Genomic DNA, 21,673 nt, shown 5'->3' with positions numbered 1-21,673 from the left:
TTCTTTTCATCTTCCTCATTTATGTCTTGTAAAATATAAGCTACTTCTTTATAGTCCTGGAATTACCAGCCCCTCATACTGTGCCTGGCATATAGTTGGTGCTTAATAAATGTTGGTTTATTTGTATTTAATTGAAATCTTTACAATAAAATATTAGAAGGTATGTTAACCTGAGTAAGTATAGTTCTCAGGGACTTGAGTTAGGTTATGTTGGTTAATAAGAGATTTTGATATTGTGGACAGATTTGGGGGACATAATGCTGTACTACATTTTTTTCATTATGATTAACATTAACATTTTCACAGTTTCACTTGATTAATGAACTAGAGAAGACCATTTTGGAATATTTGCTCTTCATCTTCTGGTTAGATTAATCCACAAACAAGAGATGATTGATTTTTACTTGGAACCCTCCAAAAGTTCAGCATTATTTAAGTTTTGAGGAAAAATGGAATTCCCAGTTCCAATCAGGAAGACTAATTTTTAAATTAAAAAAAAAGAAAGAAAACACATTCCTATAATTTCATATAATTTTAATAGAGATTACAGGATAGGTCCTTATAATTAATAATCATAAATGCAAGCAATTATTATTATTTTTTCTTAAACCCTTACCTCCTGTCTTAAAATTGATTGTATTTTAAGGCAGTAAAGCAGAAGAGGCTGGACCATTGAGATTAAATGACTAGCCCAAGGTCACAAACCTAGGAAATGCCTGAGGGTATATTTGAACTTGGGACCTCCCATCCCTGGGCCTCTGCCTTATGTTCCAGTAAGATGTACAACAGACAATCTGCCAAATTCCAATGAATGTAGTCCTATTCCCCCACAGCTAACTTGTCTGCCCATTCTTGTGATGCGTGTCCATATCCACTCATAAATTTTTTACATGGAGTCTGTCCAATGTACAAGGATCCTTGCAATTTTTTTTGATATGCCAAATAAGTTCAAGTGTTTATTAAATTCTGACTGTGTCAGGCCTTGTGCTAAGAACTAGATATCAGGAAATCTTAAAAAACATCTCTGCCCTCAAGCTTACAATTCTAATGGAGTTGACATGAAATAAGTAAGTAGGAATATATCTGATATACAGAGTAGATGGAAGGACTTGGAGAGAGGGAGAGGTTCGCCACTGAGGGTGACTGGAAAAGTTCCCTGGAATACCCGGAATTTGAGCTGTTTTGAAGGAATTCAGGGAAATTAAGAAGTAGAGGGAACTGTTGTGTCAAGCACTCTAGACCTGCTGGGTAGCAGATGCAAAGACACAGAGAGGAGATGGAGGATCATGTTTAAAGAAACTGGCCAGCATTTCTGGAAGGTAGAGCCTAGAGCAGAATCCAGTATGAGAAGCCTGTAAGACAGGAAGGGCCTAGATTGGGGAGGTCAATGCAACAAGACTTTGTAGCTGCTGGGAGAAGAGTCCAGCATATCTGAAGGGTGTAAGCCTTAATTGCTGGGTGGATTGTGGTGTCTTCAATAGTAATAGAAAAATTTGCACAAAGAGTAGCTTTGGGGCTGTGAAGAAGGCAGAGTTGTGTTTTCATCATTTGGGTTTGGACGCTGGTAAGTATTGTCATAAGGAAATAGCATTTTTAAGTATAAATAGAGAAAAGTTGTGCAAAGCAGGATGGATGAGCAGAACATTCTAGAACTCTGCAGGTGAGACTCAAGGGTCTGAGTCTGTTGGTTGCTGCCATTAGAGAGGAAGCAGGTATTTTGTACTACTCAAGGACCATCCCATCTACTTTGTGGCCTGGAGCGTGGTTTGCAGTTTGGAAGGTGGACTTCCAAGTGTGGACAGCTCTTGGGTTGGATTTTGGATTTGCTGGCTGGTTTTCGTCTGGGACCTTAGGACAGCTGAGATCACTGCTGGAGGGACAAAGACCCAAGGAGTAAGATCCTATCCTGCTTGGATCTAGTTAGTGTTAGGGTTTTAGAGTAGTGATCCATTTCCCTTGTTTCTGATCCATAGTTAACCCCAGTTAAGGAATTCCCTATTTACCCCATCTCCCTAACCTCTTTACTTTAATAAATTATTGTTCCCTGCATTGTCTGTTCTCCTTAACCCTAGAAGTACCATAGTTAAGTTATATAAGGATTTATTGTAATTCCCCAGCTGACTGGAGTCTGGCTCACTGCTTAGCTGATTTAACGGCTATTCCTCCATATAAGGTGTTACTCATTTTCCCCAGTCCTGTGTTTGTGGGTATATAGGTGATTCCCCATTGGTATTTGTTCTTAATCAGTTATCCCTTGCCCAAGCAGTCTTCCTTTTCCCCTTTCACTAAACCCCAGTGAACTCGGTGTTTAATATTAACCATAAAAGTATTTTGGGTCAAGATGACCAGCAGGGAGTTGGGAGATGAAGTTTCAGTGTCCCTTTACTTAGCACATTAGACTTTTTAATGTGTTTTCACAGATATTAACTTAATTGATCCTTATAATAAACCTATTGGTTGGTAGAACATGTATTACTAGCTCCATTTTGGAAATGATAGAAATGAGGTGGAGGTCAGCTATCTCACCAGAAGTCACAACTGCCCAGCAACAAAGAGAGGAAACCCAGGAATGTTAACTTTTGTTCCCATGTCCTCTCTACTCAGTTATATTGGATAGGTCCCTTAAACTGTTCTTCTAATTTGTTTGGAAAAATTAAAATCCATTTGTTTACTTATATGGGTCTGTGATTTCACTTGTGTAGGGAATTCCATGGTGAGAAAATGCTTTTGACCAATGCAGATCAGTTCTATAATGTAGAGACTTAGAAAATTGCCCCGGTTACTTCATGGCTTGTCCAGGTACATGCAGCTAGTGTGTGTCAGAGACCCAAACTCCCTAACTCCAACAATTGCTGTCTAGTTTCTCCACTCTGCTGATCTGGTATGCATAGGAATAAATAAACTTGTTTGATAGAAGAGATAAAATGAACTACCGAATAACTCACAGTATTGCCATATGAGTATGAAAAATGTTATTTCTCTGTTGGATCAATTATTATATTAGCCCAGAGCATTCAGTGACTTCTTTCTGACTTATGAGATTGTCAAATCAGAAAAAGACAAGACCTAAAAATATCATGTATAAACCCACAGTATTATTTACAGCATATTCTTCTCTTAGATATATAATGGATGGCAAAATAAATTGTGGATGTGATTGCTCCCTTACTGGTAACTAGAAATCAGTAGTGTGTCCTTTCTATCGTTCATGAAAGTCACATCCTGGCAAAAAAGTGAAATCAGAAGAGCAGAAATAAATTAAAGGATAGGAGAACTTTAGGAATACCAGTTTAGCATTTACTTGTCCCAAATCATTAATATTTCATTCTCCCTGCTTCTCAGTGGGGCCATTGAAGAATCTTGTACCTGGGGCATAAATAATACTGTGTCACTTTGGAAGCTCCTATTGGCTGGTGGAAATAACCATTGTATTTCCCTCCTTCTAGCAGCTTCCTTATAGGAATGCAAAAAATTGTTCTTTGTTTTTGCTCCACTTTTTGAGGATCCTGTTTAAAGGGAGGAGTGAGAACATTAGCTGTGAGCTCTCATACTTGCTTCTAAGGCTGTTTATCATCAGTGGTGTTGTTAGAGCAGATTTTTCTGTCCTCTGGTCAGTCCTCCCTCCCTTGCTATGGTCTTTGCTATGGTCTGCAACCTGAATCAGATATTGCTGATTCTTTCTGGTAATCCTTTCTTATTATTACAGATAATCACAATTTCCAGGTAACTGTTCTCACTTGTTAGTCCTTAGTTTTGGAACTCCTTCCATTCAAACAAATCTGCATCATTACATCTTGGCCCTGATCCTTCACTTACCTGCTTCCCTTACCTAGGATGTTTTTTTGTAGTTCTTTGCCACAACATTTCCCTTTCTCCTTTAAACTTAAAATTCATATCCTCTCAAGTGGTATAGGCTGCCTCCTCCATCCCCACTCAGCTTCTTCTTCATTGGTTCTAGAGTCTTTTTAGGCAAATGCTCATAATTCCCTCAAACCTCAGTAGATTAAAAGTTTATGGTTTCTTTTTATTCAAGTTTTTATATTACCAATTCCTATACCTATCATTGGTTTTTGAAAAAAATCTCCTTATAGCCCCTGGTGCTCAATTCTGCAGATGGTGGACATTTGCTAAATATCATCTCACTCAATGGACTGCTTTTGAGAAATGTAGTCACAAATGTATTCATACTTCTGCCTGATGCTGTCATTTTGGGCATATTGGCTTTAATCTTCATTTATTACTTCTGCTCATATACCTATTCCCATAACTTAGGGATTCATAGGTCTCTCTATAGACTGGCCAACTTTTGTTTAAGAGGAGTCAGACACCAAATACTTTAATGACGCATCAGTAAGTTAGGCTTTTATTTTAGGTAAAAGTTCTTCTATTTGTTACTTTTGTGTTTTTTTCCAAGCATTACACTCAAACTCCTTCAGCCCAGATGCTTGGCTCTCTGATATTTGTAAATGTAGATATAGACATATTTATATATACATATTTTAAATGTAGATATACACATGTATATATGTATAGTATACATACACATATATACATATATATATGTGTGTTTTAGTACATATTTATTATATGTGTATATATAAATGGTCCTGGATAGTATGCTATAGATACTCAAAAAGTATAGATATGTATGTATATATGTATATGTGTATAGAAATATATTGTGGTCCTGGATAGCATAGCATATTGATCTAAACATTTATCTATGTAGATAGTACTTAACGTTGTCAGGTAACTGTTTATTTAAGAAGAAAGATCAGCATTAATCACAGATATTTTGGGAGCAATGTTAATTTCAACTTTTTTTTTTTTTTTTTTTTTTTTTTTACAGAATCATATTAAGTCTATAGACTCAGGAGAGACCAATATAGATGGAGCCATAGGTAAGTATTTAATGAAGATACTTTTCCCCCTCTTCACTTAAAGTATATTTGATACTATATTTTGTGTCACAATAACAGACATGTAATGATTATTTTATTCCCAGGTCCAACAGCATCGGAAGAATTGATCAAAATTACTTTATTAGCTTTTGAAGCAGTAACGCAACACCCAGTCTTGCTGACATATTTTCGTTCTACGGTAAATTCTGACAATTTTTGAAAAAAGTACTTTATTCATTGAGTAAATTCCTCATAGTGGTGTGGGTTGCAGAACTTCCATGTGATGCAATTTTAAGTTAGGATTGTGTCATAAATTTAAAAAAAAAAGTCTTAGTGTGTTCTGGGTCATGCTGGAACTCAATGGGACTTTTGGATTTAAATTCCACAAACATTTATTGACTTCCTCTAAGACAATCTACGTGGTACTAGATGAGATGAAAATGAGTAAGATATGTTCCTTCCCTCATGGAGTTTACAGAACCCTTTTTCTCATTCTATCTCATAGCTTCCTTCCCTCTTATACTCATTTCATACTCCATAAATAACATTTAGCCTCTAATCTGTGGCCAGCAGCATGAAATGTTTTTTATAGGAACTTGTGAAAACTAGGAATTAGAGAACTTAATGATGATTGAGGTTTAGAAAATATGCATATTGCTAGGAAAATTCAGTTAGGAAAAAGCAGTGATATGCAAAAGATAAAGCAAACTACCAGATTATAATGTCTCTGGCCTTTTTTATAGGAATGCTAGCTAAAATCTTTGCCTTGCTAGGGCATTTTAATTGCCCATTAATACTACAGGTATTCTTGGTATGATTTAGAAGACTACATTGCTTCTTAACTATCTATTCTTAAATATTAGTAATGTCAATCGACAAAACTTTTATTAAATACCTACTATGTGCTAGGTGTACTATTCTACAACATCTGTGTTCCCCCAAACTTGGCAAACACACTAATGCTTTAAGTCTTTCTTGTTTTACCTTTCATCCTACCAAAATATGTGAAAATATCTCTTTGGTAGTTTTCACAATTCTTTTATATTTATCAAGCTCTCATTTTCATTCTCTCTCTCTCTCTCTCTCTCTCTCTCTCTCTCTCTCTCTCTTTTCTCTCATTTTTCTTCATCTTGGTATTTTAGAAAAACAGCATTTTATAGAAAGATAATGATGAAGATGAGAAGGAGGAGGATATGATGAACAGTGACCCAGGCTCATGCTTTTAGGCCCTCTTGCTGATAACGAAAAGCTCTAAAATATTTAAGACTTTTTGAAGTGTGGATATGAGCCCCTTTGGTAGATAAGTCTAGGAAGAGAACCTCTTGGAATTTCCATATGCTTTGGGCTTCTTCAGTTTTTCTGTTTCTCTGTCTAGCTCCAGCTGAGATCTAAAGAAATGGGATATATAAGATATTAACTAAAAACTTTTTGGGTCCATTTTAGATTAAAGTTGCATCCATGGCTCATGTCAGTTCTTATTTTAATCAGCCTCCTCCTTCCCTTTTCTTTTTCTTCCTTTAAATGTTACTTCTCTTTACTTTTCTTTGAAATGCTGCCTTATTGGGATACCTCATTGCCTTTCCCTGAGTCTTAGATTTTAATTCTTTGGAAGGGAGGTTGTAACATTTTCATTGCCATTCTTGTGTGGTTCTGAAATGAGGAAAGCTCATAAAGTGGCATATATGTTTATACACTCACGTTTACTACCAATCTGGCTAGAGTGGATGGAGAGTAGTCCTCCCCTACAGGAAGCATCTGTAGCATCAAGGCCCCATTCTGATACGTGGTGGCTCTTTGACCCATGGGCCTCACTTAAGGAGTTTGTTTCTGAAGAATCTGTCCAAGACTGATTGTAGAAAGAAGAAGGACATTGGTACTTCTACATTGGTAGAGGAAGTTTCTTGTTGGCGCATTTCTCTCTACCCGTGAAAGAAGATTCCAGTCCCTCGCCTTATTTTGGTGATAAGGAAGAATTATTTTTGGTATGTGGGAAATTATCACCAACCTTCCTAGTTCATTTCCATAGCAATTCTTCCTTCTTCCAGTGAATCTTTAGTCACCCAGTTATTGTCTTAAATATGCTGCCTTAATGAAAAATGTCCTGAATTTAATGAGTTAAGTTGGAAATTCTTTCAGTAACTATGTCTTCCATTTAACTTGAAGCTTAATTAGTTTATTACCAGATGAAGAGACTCTGGCATACTAATTATTTGATATACAGCCTGCATTATTGTGGAGAAAACTGTTGCTTCATCTTATATGATGCATACAAAATATTTTTAGAATGCTGTAACTCATGGGATATCATCTAATTACCTCTTCGGGAACATGACTGGAATCCATGAATATAAATGCCCTCCTGTGGAAAAGAAACATAGTAAATGCCATTTGAAAAGTTAAAGTAAGCCATATTAAAGGATCCAAAGCAATACTTGATTTTACAGAAGTGGTTAAAGGATATCCTTCATATTGACCAGAAGTGCTTCTCTCAGATTGTTCCCAGATTTCAGCATAGTTTAATTAGATAAGGTTGGGAACAATTAGTGTGATTTAGAGAGCAGTAAAAAGTATCAGACTGGTTTTGTTTTTATTGAAAAATTTTCCCAGGATGGCCATCAGTTCAAAAAAAAAAAAAGAAAAAAAGGAAAAAAAGGCAGAACGGTGATCTCTATATTAGAAGAATTGGACAAATTAATCTATCCAAAATATTTTTCCATAACAGCTAAAAAACTAAGTCCAAGAATGGATTCTACCTATTACCTACTTCTGACCAATTTGGTTTTGATGGTCCATCTACTGAATATTTTCTTATGTCATGTTTTCTGCTTCACAATGTGTAGAAGGCTAGGACCTTTATTATGGGATTGAAACGTTTATTAAGTTGAAGATAGCCCCTAGCTCTTTGTACCTTTGACTCATAATGCCCCTTGGATATGAATGTCTACCCTTCCTCTATCAATGAGGCCAGCCTCTCTACTTTCAGCCTCAGTTTCTTCAGACTGCCTTCTCTCCCAAGGCCCATTTCTTTTGTTTTCTTCTTTGCCTTTATGGTGCTTATCTGGGCACTGGTGTTGGTTGGGTGAGCCAGGGTTGAGCCCGAATTTCCTCTCAAACGCAGCTTCACTTCACTGTGGTCTTTTCTCTCTAAAGGCCTACCATTAACAAAAATGCATGGATTTGTATGTTACTGGAGGTCTGAACCATCTTTAAATTTAAGTTCCTCCCTCAGTGAGGGGAAGCAAAGCAACAGAATTAATTTGTGGCTTGGGATAGCAGGAGTGGGGATGGGAGTGGTGTTTTTCTTTCTATTTTAGCACCTAAAACTCCACAGTTTAATTTTCAGTGCTCTGGTTGGGCAGCAATGTTGGGTGATAAATGTTCATCCTTTGTTTCGAAGAGGACCCGTGACATCATGGGGTGATGTCTTGGCTTGTATGTAAGCTGCTGGATTAAGTGAGGCAGTGCCCCCATGAGGAGTCAAACTTTCTGTCCCTTCGAGAGTCATCCAAATCTAGTGGCAAGATGAAAGTCAGGGAGGTAAATAAGCCCTGCTTAGAAGCAACAGGCCACACGAGGGGACAGAGTTCAATCCTGGTGGCTTGGGGAAGAATAAAAGAGGCTGACCAGCAAGTCAGGCTGCCCTGAAAAGGGCCTTCAAGGGTTTAAAGCAACAGGAGACCTGGCTGTCTGCAGCTCTTTGCTTCTGTACTTCCAACAGCCCTCCACATCTCCCCTTGTGCATCCTTACATTAGGGAAATGAGGGGGCACAGCCTGGAGTCAAGAAAACTCCTCTCTCTGAGTACAGATCTGCCTGGGGGAGCCTGGCCAAGGTACTTAACTTGTTCTCCTCAGCTTCCTCATCTATAAAATGAGCTGGAGAAGGGAATGGCAAACGCCTCCAGCATCTTTGTTAAGAAAACCCCAATGGAATCACAAAGGGTTGGACACAGATGAAATGTCTGAACAGTGACAATTCCATATAGTCCCTGACCATAGGATCTGTTGTCAGTGGTTTGGAAGTGAGAGAGGGAAGATATATGTTCCTCATCTTCTAGGTTGGAACTCTAAACTCATTTTCCTACAGAAGGTTGATGCCTCTTCTGGGGTGCTTTTGGTAGAGTAGATCATGATGATAAATCACAGAATTTTAGTGATGATCAAGATTCCAGATTCCTTGAGGGCAATAATATGGAAATAGAAAGGGCTTCATGTATATTTCTTGAGCTGAATTTATTCTGGCCTAACCACATGCCCTCCCAACCCCCTTTTGGTGAATTAGGATATCGAGGCCCAAACAGTTAAGTGGTTTGGCCAGAGTCATGCACCTGATTAGGGACAGAGCCAGTACCTCATATGATCAGCTGAATTGGCTTTTATTGATGGACCCCACCCCCCCAATCCCCATATTAACATTGTTTCCATGGGAAATTTCAGTAAAATTTTGAACAACCAACTGAGAAACTTTTTGACTATAACTCCTGCTTATATTAAGGAGATAATAAAAATCTTATTCTTTTGTAGGTCTTAAAATTGGACACCTTGTGCTAGAAAATAATGAGTAGATTATTAAAACTAAGTTGGTTAGGACTGAGTATGTTGTAGACATTAATTTTTGTCAAAATCAAGTCATAGCAATTGGGAGGAGACATTTCTAAATTGATTCTATCGGTATTATTATTAGTCTCAAAATAAACAAAAAAAAATGAGGTTCCATTATTATTCCTTAAAAGAAAGCATCAAAAGGACAGGACTTTAGTAGGTGATCTATTTGAGTATTGTCAAGTTTAGTCTGTAAACATTTTCTTTGTGACATTAAAGTTTTATATTTAAAGTCATGATTAATAGCTATCTTAAAAGTAAAACTCATTTACTTAAACTATATTTGATGATTTTATCCATTATCCATTTGACATTTGGTCATTTGAACTGTGCCAATCTAAACACTGCCTTTTTACTAGTAAATCAGGGTGTTTCTACTTAATAAACCATGAATCAGGAGTCCAGGTCTCATGATTTTTAAACCAGTGTTCTTTTGGTCATTACTCTTCTTATATTTGTTTTTAAATGGATCCTTTTAAAAAATTTTTTTTTCTGTATACTTTAACTTTCTCAGTTCATGGTCAGCATAAAAGCCTCCTCTTTGTGAATTTTCACAAGCACACAAACAGTTGGAGGATGCATTGCGTAGGCTCACTTGGATCCGTCCCATAATTCTACAAAATGACGAACTAAAAAGAAAAAGTTTGAGCAATGATTAAGATTTGTCATCATACTTTCCTCTTTACTTCTGCTCCTGTTCCTAAGCCCTGTCTGGGTCAGGGCAGCAACAAAGCAGGGTCCTTAGGGATGATTGAACCCTTCCTGGTTTTTTGAGTGAGTGGGAGGAGACCCCTGGATTCTGATGCAGAAGGAGAACAGAAACAGAAGAGCTCAAGGGACAGCATCACAAGTGGAAGGTGGTGTCACAATTGGATCAGGGTCTAATTCAGGAAGGACCACAAGGCCTTAGTGGGGCTTTGTAAGAGATGAACTCTGGGCTCAGGCTGCAGGAATTTTCCAAGTCCCAAGAGTTTGAAAGAAGCAGAGTGTTCCTTGTCCTCCCCAGCCTCCCAGATGCAGATGAGCTGTAAGCCCAGGCCTCCATGAGCAGGCCCCAGGCCTCGGCACATTCCTTCCAATCTGATAACTCCTGCTATTTCTGCCTGCTTCATTAATGCCTGTGGATAGCTGCCTGGGATAGGCAGCCATTCAGAGAGAAGCAGACTCAATCAGAAATAGAAAGACTAAATGATAGACAATACTTGTGTATCAAACTTTGCCGATTTAGGTTTCAGTGTTGATCTATCTGTTTTGTATAGTCTTTGTTTGACTTTCATATAATTTTTACATTATTTTCCATATTTGGCCACACTGAAGTTATAAGTACATAAAATAGTAGAATTGATAGTTTTACTTCCTCACAATAATTTAGACACACCAAGATAATAAAAAATTTGTATAACAACTAAGTGTAAAATTTTAAAAAATGCATTTTGATAGTTTGTTAAAATTGTGCTGTTTATCATACATGGTAGATACAGACTTTAATTTATGGCTCAAGAACTAATTAAAACTTTGTTGCTGGGGGCAACTGAGTGGCTCAATGAGTTGAGAGCCAGGCATAGAGATGGGAGGTCCTGGGTTCAAATATGGCCTAGCTTTGTGACCCTGGGCAAGTCTCTTAACCCCCATTGCCTACCATTTAGTACTCTTCTGCCTTGGAACCAACACACAGCATTGATTCTAAGGCAGAAGGGAAGGGTTTAAAAAAAAGAAAAGTTTGTTGGTTATTGGCAAACAGTATTCTAAAATGTTTTTCTTTTAAATAGTTACAGGTTTACACCTTCAGTATAATTCTGGGTATATGATGCATCTCCCTCTCCTGAGTATACATACATACATATATATATATATATATATATATACACACACACACACATACTAAAAACCACGAGGTATTGACATTGTCAAAGAAGGCTAAATTCTACATGAATTTTGCATATTTTTTATGAGATTAGCATAATTTTGCATCATAGACATATAGAATTTTAGGTCTAAATGGAACCCTAGAGACACATAGTCCAACTTTATCATTCAATAACTAAGAAATTTTGGCTCAAAATGTTTGAGTGGCTCTCTCAAAATGATACAGGGAGTTCATGGAAGAGCCCAACCCTCTTCATTCCTAATCCCTTGTTCTTTTGCTTATTGCTTTTCTTGTACTGATTTTCAAATGTTATTTTTCTGTCCTTCAAAGATTTGCCTTTTTCTTTCTCCTCATGTCATATGTCTGATCTACATGCTAGCATTTTTTTTCATATTGTTTTCATCATTCCTTAGAACTTGAGTGTTTTATTTATCTCTTAATAGCATTACTGATATATTTTGGCAGGAGCAGGTGCTTTGTAAAACTTTGAATATCAAATCTCATTCAGGGAAACCAGGTTTTTATGTATATAGATATGTCTATGTATCTCTGCTTATTTTCTACTTTTCAAAGTTCCGGATGGCTTTCACCTCCCCAGGCCTGTCCTCCTGGCTACTTTCGGCCTGGTTCAGTCATCATCTCTAAAGTGCCTACTCTGTGGACTTGGCTAGGCCCGATGTTCTTCATCTGGTGTGCTGGATTCCACTAGGCGACCACAGATAGATTTGGGGGGGGGGGTCTGTGAATCTGTATGAGGAGGAAAAATGTCATGTTTATTTTCACAAAGCTTTCCCTGAAATAAGCATTTCCTTCAGTGATCTTAAAATACGATCGACATGGAACCCGTGGGCTTCGCCAGAACTCCATAAGGCTCCATGACTGACAAAAAAGTTCAGAATTCCTGGGTTGACAGGAAAACAAAGCAGCCCAGCCCACAAGGGGCCTATAGTTTACTGGAAAGAATACAATGTGTGCGAAAGGAAGGAAATATAAAGTATACACAAGAGAATACAAAATAAATCTAGTGGGATGATATGCTCTTCACTGGAGGAATTAAGTCAGGCCTCCCATGATGTGGTAGTGTTTAGAGCTATGCAGTAAAGGGAGCGAGGGATTGGGGTGGGAAGAGAACCATTTGTTCAATGAAAGTGGTAGATGAGATATTGTGTATAGGAGGAGCTAGCAGGAGAGTTAGATAGAGCAGAAAGTATGTGAAGAGAGAAGATGGAGAATAAGACTGGAAGGGTAGATGGGAGCCAAATGAGGGAAGACCTTCAGTGACAGGAGGAGAATTGTGTACTTTGTCATAGAGGCCATAAGGAGATAGTGAAAGTTCGGGGGGAAAGGGATGTCAATGTGTGACATTAGTCAGTCAACTAGCATTTGTGTGCTTAATAAAAACAGGGATGGGTTTGAGGGAAAATATAACAAGTTCCATTTTGGACAGTTGCATTTGAAATGATCCTTCCTCTCGATGTAGTTGAAGATCACATACTTTTGGTTTTATGTCACACTACTGACTTACCATGGGCTGCCAGTACACTAACACTCCAGATCTTTTTCTTTTTTCTTTTTTTCCCCAGGACCTTTTCAAATGAACTGTTGTTTAGCTATAGGTCCCTCAACTTAGGCTCAGGAAATTTATGTTTTGAGCATATCTAAAATTTTATATTCGTCTCTAGTAGATTTCATCTTATTAGCTCATCTCAACATCGTACACGGTTGAGATTTTTTTGGATCAGTGTGTTAGCTGTCCCTCTCAGCTTTGTGTCAGCTTCAAAATGCCTTAACCATGTTCGAAAAGAAAAGAGAAAAACAACATGTTAACTTTTTGAGGCCTTAGGCCAGCAGCAGCATTAGCATCTATATAACTCTGAAGGTTCATAACATATTTCATTCCATCCTCACAACTCTAAGGTAGATGCTACTATTATTCCCGTTTTATAGATGAAGAAATTGAAGCTGTGATTTGCCCAGAGTCATGCAGTCAATAAGTGTCCCATCCATCCTTACTTTGTGTCTAACATTATGAGAGAAGGGCGGCAACATATCCCTGAAGCTGGGAAGCAGGGGGCCTGGGAGTCCCCAAGTTAAGGAAAGCTTTTTCTAACTCACTCGTCTCAAAGGGATTGCTGATTTCTATCTGAATTATTGTGCTTAAACCCAATCAGTGAAATTATCTTGTTGATAACCTGGAGGGGTCTGGTCCCTTCTTTAGCACTGGAGTGTAATAGGATCTTTTCCAATCTAGTAGCCACTGTTGAGCTTTCCAAATTCGCTGACATATTGATTATAGTACTTTAACAGCATCATAGTTTAAGATTTTAAATAGCTCAGCTGGAATTCCATCACCTTCTCTGCCCTTATTGTTAGCAAAGTTTCCTTGGATCCATTTGACTTCATTCTCAATGATGTTAGGCTCTAAAAGATCAGTAACTACACTATCATAGTTTTCAGTGATGTTAAGATCTTTCTTGTGTAGTTCTTCTGTATATTATTTCCAGCTCTTCTTAATCTCTTCTACTTCTTTTAAGTCCCTACTATTTTTGTCTTTTATGATGCCCATTTTTTTCATGAAATATCCCCTTGATATCTTCATTTTTTATGAGCTCTCCTGTTGTTCCCATCCTGTTGTTTTTTCTATTTCTTCACATTGTTCATTTAAGAAAATCTTCTTACCTTTTCTCCCTATTCTCTGGAATTCTGCATATTTCCCCTTCTTTTTTTTCACTTTTCTTCTTTTCCAAGATATTTGTAAAGCCTCATCAGACAACCGCTTTGTTTTCTTGTTTATCTTTTTCTTTGGGATGTTTTTTGTTGCTATCTCCTATACTGTGTTGTGAACCCTGTCATTGTTCTTCAAGCATTCTATCTACTAGATCTCATCCCTTAAATCTAGTCATTACTTTCACTTCATATTCATAAAGGATGCTATCTAGGTCATACTTATGTAGTCTGACGGATTTCCCTACTTTCTTCAATTTAAGTCTGAATTTAGCAATAAGAAGCTAATGATCTGAGCGACAGTCATCTCCAGGATTTATTTTATCTGACTTTATAGAACTTCTCCATCTTTGGTTGTAAAGTATATAATCAGTTTGATTTCCATATTGACCATCTGATGATGTCCTTGTGTAGAGTCACCTTTTGTAATGTTGAGAAAGTGTTTGACATAAATGGCAAGTTATCTTGAGAAAACTCTTTATCAGTCTTTGCCCTACTTCATTTTGTATTCCAATGCTAAACTTACCTGTTATTTCAATTATCTTTTAATTTCCTATGTTAGCATTCTAATTCCCTATGATTAATATGACATCTTTTTTCAGTATTATTTCTAGAAGATGTTGTAGGCTTTTGTTGATCTGATCAACTCTGAACTCTTTGGCATCAGTGGCTAGAGTATAATTGTATTTCTGTGATGTTAAATGATTTGCCTTGGATTCAAATAGATATCATTCCATCATTTTTGAGATTATACCCCACTAACTTTTCTCACCCTTTTGGACTATATGACCCACTCCATTTCTTCTAAGGGATTCTTGTTTGCAGTAGCACAGTTAGCAATCACCTGAACTGCATTCACCCATTCTCATCCCTTTAAGTTCAGTGTCATCCAAGATGTAGACATTTAATATCATGTTTGATTATATACAGCTTAACTTGATGATTAGATTTTATATCTCAGGTTCTATGCAATGTTGATCTTTACTCCATCAGAATTTCCTTTTGTCAACAGATATATCTTATAGCTGAGCTTTCTTTCATCTTTGGCTCAATCACTTTATTCTTTCTGGAGTTAATTTTAATTGTTCTCCACTCTTCCCTAATAGAGTGTTGGACACCTTTCGACCTGAGGAGCTCATCTTCTAGTACCATATCTTTTATCATTTTAATACTGTCCCTGGATTTTTCTTGATAAAGATACTGGAGTGGTTTGATTTCCTTTTCCAGGAAATCATCTAATAGTGCTTCCACTATTTTAGACCATTATAGGATTTAAATCTATAGGAGACTTGAAATCTTCTAGTCTAAATCCCTCATTTTACAGATGAGGAAGCTGAGGCTCAGAGTTTACTTAAGTAAAACACTCCAGTAGACTAAATGTTTTTGCCCCCTTCTATTCTTTGTTAGCACAGTATACAGTGTGTGGTCTCTTTATACATAAGAAGCATAAAGGAGAGTTTATGGTGTGTTGTTTCCCTAGGAGAACCTTGATTTTATCATAATTCAGTAACATAACTTGTTTTGCCTAATGTCCTTTCAGGCCAAAATTGTATATGCCTCTGGCTGGCATATTATGTTAATAATGGACTTATAATGTCATTAGAAAAGTTAAGGCAGTTCTAGTGTTTGATAATATGAGACCTCATTGCAGATTATTGTCCATAAATTATATTGAGGACTTTAGAATTGAACTGTATATCATTACTATATTAATTTTTGAGTTTGTAAATGGCTCAAGGTAGTGTACATTTATTGAACTAGAAATAATGAATTTTTAGGTGTAGTGTTTCTAGGAGTCATTGGGTACTTTGGAAATAAAACCTTCATTTTAAAGTGAATCAGTGTAGCTATGACTAACTGACCAAAATTTTAAAAGACATAAGTTTTTAAAATAGAGCTTTCATGTTTCTAAATTAAAACTATTTTTATAATTTTCCATAAGATATGAATTTTTCAAAGAAAATAATTTAATTTCTTCTTTTGTTATTTTAAAACTTCTGAACTTCCATGATTTTGCAATTCTAAAACAAGTATTTTAAGTTACTACCTATCATCCTTTGAACCTCATTTCCCTCATCTATAAAGTGGAAAATTAGAGTGGTTGACCTCTAAGGTTTCATCTGGTACTAGACTGTCATATTTAAAGAACACACACATATATGTATATACGCACACACATATAATCAAATAGTTATCTTGCCCTTCTGCTACCGCCTCCATTGAACAAATAAAAAAAGAAAAGAAAAAAAAAACCCTTATCACAAATATGCATAGTTCAGCAAAACAGTTTCCTAAAATATCTGTCTCATTCTGCATTTTAAGGCCAGTAATTCTCTGGCAGGAGGTGGGTAATATGTTCCTTTCTTATTCCTCTGATCTTGTGGCTTTTCATTGCATTAATCAGAATTCTAAAGTTTTTTTAAGGTTTTTTTTTCTTGTAATGTTCTTTAAACTTTCTCTTATGTTTTGGGTTATAAAAAGGTTTTACATAAGAATAAATTAATTATGAGTTGGAAATATATCATTTATATTTTAATTCATATCTGACAGATTAAATAAATGTAAATGAGTTTCAAAGGCATTCCTTAATATCGTTCTTATATATGACCAAAGCTGTTGTTAACATCACTCAGCTAATCACCCTTATTATATTAGTTATAAGTAATGTGCAATAGCAGCAATCTGAGACCAGTTTTTATTGTACATTAACTATAAGCTCTCCAGAGGTCAGGGTTTGAATGAAATATCACAGAATGCCTCTCAATTTTAGACTTTTTATACCCAAAGTACAGGATGAATCATTTTTAGGACATGTCCTTGAATGAACTTTGAAGCTGCTGAACTTTTCATTTTGTTTGACCCTTTTATTTGGGAAACCACTGCCACTTTCCTATTTGAGATTAAAATCCCTCGGGATTGATTTATGTCGGTTTATTACTAAATCAACCGAGATATGGCCAATGAATGTAGGTGTTTTATGGAACAAAGAACTCATCAGTGCATGGGTGTAGAAGATTCATAAGGGTCACAGTGGAATTTTATCTTAATAGAATATGTATTAATCATAAATTCTGTGAAAGATTTGTAAGGGCAAAGCAGTGAAGAGTGAATCACGCAACTTAACATTACCAAATATATTGTATAGCCTTGGAATACTTTCTCAGCAGGTTAAACGCACCATCTCCTCCTTACAAAGTAAACTGAGTTGGTGGGAAGAGCCATGTTGATTTGATGCCACCCAGTCTTCCCTCTTTCTTCATGCTGCATTATCAGGCTCTTTCAAATTAGTGACTCATTAATGTATTGATGAACAGAATGATGACTTGAGTTTAGAAGGCTTTTCAGTTCCTTTCCCTATTCATTCTTTTCTAGTTTCATTATGATTTTTGTAGTAGTTACCAGTTAATATCAAAGCTATAGAAGTAGCAATGTATTTGTGACTTGATGTACTATGACAGCCAGATATGCCATAAGTCATATTGTGTCCTGAAAAACATTACAAATTAATACATAAAAGCGCAATCTGATGTTATATTAGTTCTCTTCCACTTTTTCACATTGTAAAGGAATTTCATCATATATCCTTATTCTCTGGGAGAGAGAAATTACTAATCACTCATCCCTTTCAATAATGGTATTATGATAATTAGATTAAATCTACACTGCCCATCTTTAGATTTAATCACCAAAGGTGAGAGCACCTCCAATTTTGGGAGGTCCATAACCCACATGTGCTAGAGTGAGTGATGAATCAAAATCAACTGACTGCCCCCTAGGCAGTCCTAAGAGAAGTGTCTGTTGTGATTAGACATGAAAACTAGGAGGGAGGCAGAGGAAGTGACGCATAAGTGACCCCTTTAAAAAGAGCTCCTCAGGTAGCTGAGTGGTCTTCTGGTGAATAGGGCTACTGGTGAAGGAGCTCTTCTGGTCCGTGGAGGAGTGCTGGCTGGAACACTGAGACCTTGGTGAGACTGCTTTCAATATCTTCTTTAGAAGTCCACGTGGTGAGTTTAAAGACTGAATCTTCCTGAACTTCTCTTAAGGAACTTCCTTAATAGACTCTGTGAATGAAGCTTCATTCACCTCCAGGCCTCTGGCCCTCTGACTCTAAGCTGGGGGTTAATTAGATCTACCTGGATTAATTAGAGGATGGTAGTAATTTACCTTCTGTGTTAGATTCTTATTTCCTTATTTTCTCTCTCTCTTTTCAATTGTAAATGAACTTCCATAAAAGTCAATTTTGACGAAATTATTCTTAATTGAAGATTGATAATTGTTCAATCCTCTGGTGACCATCTTTTAATATATTTGACCAAAAAACCCTTTTCCCTCTTACAATATGTAACATAATAGCCAAAGAGATATAATATATGGCATAAATGCACATAAGAGTTAATAAGGAAACCTTCATTCTAAAAAGCCTCTTGTTAGCCTGCAGATGTTTGTCAGCTCTCCTCATTCTCAACATGGCCAGAGCCATGGTGTAGCTATTGACATTAAGTTTAAGTGGACTGAGGAAATGCAGTACCTGTGCTTCAGTGAGTAGGATGGTTAATTATTGTCAAAGGTATTTCAATTCACTAAATGTTATTAAATGCCTCCAATAGGCCAGCACTGTTTTAGGTGCTGGGGAGACATTACGTGCAAGAATCTCTGTCCTCTAGTAGTTTGAAGTCTGCTAGGGAGATGTAACATACATAAATAAGTAAAAACAAGATATACACAAAATAATGCCCATAATTGTATTTTTCACTATTATTATCTCTTGTATGGTAATTTGTGATCTTTTGTGTTACTAGGTGCCATGAACTGCACCCATATGAAACAGTGAATTTAATTGATAAATCTTGTGTGTGTTCTGACCGCTCCGTTGCCTGACCATTCCCAATCTGTCTCCCTATTTCCTGAGACACAACAATATTAAAATTAGGCCAATTAATGTCCCTATAGTGACCTCTAAGAATTCAAGTGAAAGGAAGAGTCCATATATGTGGCAAACTTCATTGTTGTCTTACTTTAAGAAATTGCCACAACTACCCCAACCTTCAGCCGCTCTGATCTGTCAGCAGCCATCAACATTGAGGGGAAATGCTCCATTGGAAAAATAGATTAGGACTCAAGCACTGAAAGTTCAGATGATGGTTAGCATCTTTTAGCAACAAAGTATTTTTTACTTTTCATACATTATTTTTAGATGTAATACACACTTACTAGACTACTGTAGAGTTATAAATATAACTTTTATGTGTACCCAAACAGTTTGGGTACTCACTTTATTGTGATACTTGCTTTCTTTGGTTGTCTAGAACTGAACCTGCAATATCTCTGAAGTCTGCTTGTATTGAGCCTTGAAGGCCAGACCAAGATTTATATTTTTATCTTAGAGGTAATAGGGAGCTTCTGACAGTTTTTGAAGAGTGGAGAGATATGGTGACGTCAGAGCTTTAGCTTTTTGACATTTTTTAGCAGGTTAAATTGAAGAGGGAAAAGCTGCTGAGACACCAATTAGGAGGCTAACTAATCATCCAGACAGGGCATGATGAAAATCTGAAATACTTTCCCTTTTTTTTCAGCCACTACCCAATTCTTAATTTTCATGGCCATTCTAGGATATATTTTGTAGAAACAGTTCACTTTCAAAATGATAATTTGAAATAACAAGGACAATAATGACAACAATAACAATAGTAACTAGCACTTATATAATACTTTAAGGTTTGCAAAGAGCTATACAAATATTATCTCATTTTCTCTTCAATAGGGTATTATTGCTTCTGATGCAAGTTTAGCAGCAGTTTTATTGGCAATGTATTTCAGAAAGCAAGTTGTCCTTGTAAATTAAGTGACTTGATGCTTAAAGGTTAGCTGAAATATTTTCAATGAGGTGTTATTTTAAGAGAGGTATATATTTTCTTCTCATAGATTCATAAGTAATATGAATCTGCTCAGACGAAAACATGATATTGATGATTTACATTTGCTTATACTCAGGTTTTTTTTGTCTTACTAAAAATAGAGTTCGTGTTTATCCTCTCCCATTTTTCTATGTCCTCACTGAGGTTTATGATAATTATTAATACCCCCAAAGAGTTGCTTATTATTCCTTTGGCTATTTATAGGAGAATGATATCAGTTTCTTTTAACTTAAGCACATTTAAGTTTCTAAGTATTCTATTCCTTGCTCCTTCCTAATTTTGCTTTCCTCATCAATTATTCATTTATTTTCATTGTGCTAAGCTCGTTTACAGCTATTTAAAAAGGAGTGACTACTTCAATCTCTCATTTGTCAAAATTTTACATCAGACTTTTTTTCCTATTCTCACAGGAAGAAAAAGCTGGATTTCTCAATCTTTCCAAACTTGGTGCCCTAATTTTGTCCTGACCCACAATATTTTCTCCCCTCTGCACTAGGTCTTTACTTTTATTTAGGCTTAATATCTCTAGTTCCTTTTATCCCTGAGGCTGTTCATCACCATAGAGTTTGATGCTCATAACAAACTAATGAGGTTCTTAGCAGTAATGTTATTGTCCCCATTTTACAGAAGACAAAATAGGATTAAAGAGTTAAGTGATTTGCCCAAGATCACACCTCTAATATGGCACTGTTTTTTTCTTTTTTTTTAAACTCTTTAAGAACTTTTTTTAATATTATATTTATCATATTTTAAAATAATTATCATAAACCTCAGTGAGGTTCTTTTTTTTTAAACTTTAAGAATCAATACTAAGTATTGACTCCAAGGCAGAAGAGCAGTAAAGGCTAGACAGTTGGGGTTAAGTGATTTGTCCATGTTCACCCAGCCAGGATGGCCAGATTTGACCCAGGACTTCCTATCTCCAAGCCTGACTCTCTGTCTCATGAGCCCCCCTTAGTAGCCCCACCCCTTTTTAAAGGTACCATTATTCATATCTAAAAGTGGTCCAAACTACCTTTTAAGGTAGGTCACATTGTCATTCTGAGTTATTTTCCTGGTAATTATAACTATCCAGATTCATTCAAGCACTTTCAGGTTTTACAGTGACACTCATTTGTAAAATATTTGGTTGAATTCAGGGATATCAATAGTAGTGAACACGAGTTAGATTTTTTTAAATGAAGAGGGAACTTACAACAATGTCTTCTTTTTATAAAATGTAATTTTTAATTTCATATCCAAATTCTCTCCCTCACTCCACTCCCTCTCCCACTCACTGAGAAGGTAAAAAATAAGATACCATTATACATTTGAAGTCACACAAACACATTTCCACATGAGCCATGTTCTGAAAAACAAAGTAAGGAAAATAAATAAAGAAAAATATGCTTCATCTTGTACTCTGAGACTATCATTTCTCTGGGGAGGGGAGGATAGCATTTTACATAATGAATCTATAGAGTTGTATAGATCATTGTATTGATCAGAGTTAAGTCTTTACACATGATTATCTTTAAAATATTGCTTTAATTGTGTAGATTATTTCCTTGGTCCTGCTCACTTCACTTTGTATCAGTTCATATAAGTTTTCCTAGCTTTTTCTGAAACCATCATGAGCATTATTTCTTATACCACAATAGTATATTCCATCACCAAGTGTCCTTAT

General features: G+C 36.3%; 1 protein-coding gene across 1 annotated transcript in view; it reads left to right on the top strand.

Moving 5' to 3' along the window:
* The window catches only part of ULK4 (unc-51 like kinase 4), a 660,820-nt gene that overhangs the window by 243,745 nt on the left and 395,402 nt on the right, over positions 1 to 21,673 (top strand). The window contains exons 26-27 of the mRNA XM_044679671.1: positions 4,850 to 4,901; positions 5,006 to 5,100. Of these exons, the coding sequence (XP_044535606.1) occupies positions 4,850 to 4,901; positions 5,006 to 5,100 (147 nt within the window). The remainder of the gene's footprint in view (positions 1 to 4,849; positions 4,902 to 5,005; positions 5,101 to 21,673) is intronic.

This window comes from Gracilinanus agilis, chromosome 5, assembly GCF_016433145.1.
Source record: "Gracilinanus agilis isolate LMUSP501 chromosome 5, AgileGrace, whole genome shotgun sequence".
Classification (NCBI taxonomy): Eukaryota; Metazoa; Chordata; class Mammalia; order Didelphimorphia; family Didelphidae; genus Gracilinanus; species Gracilinanus agilis.
This window is presented reverse-complemented; position numbering and strand designations above follow the sequence as displayed.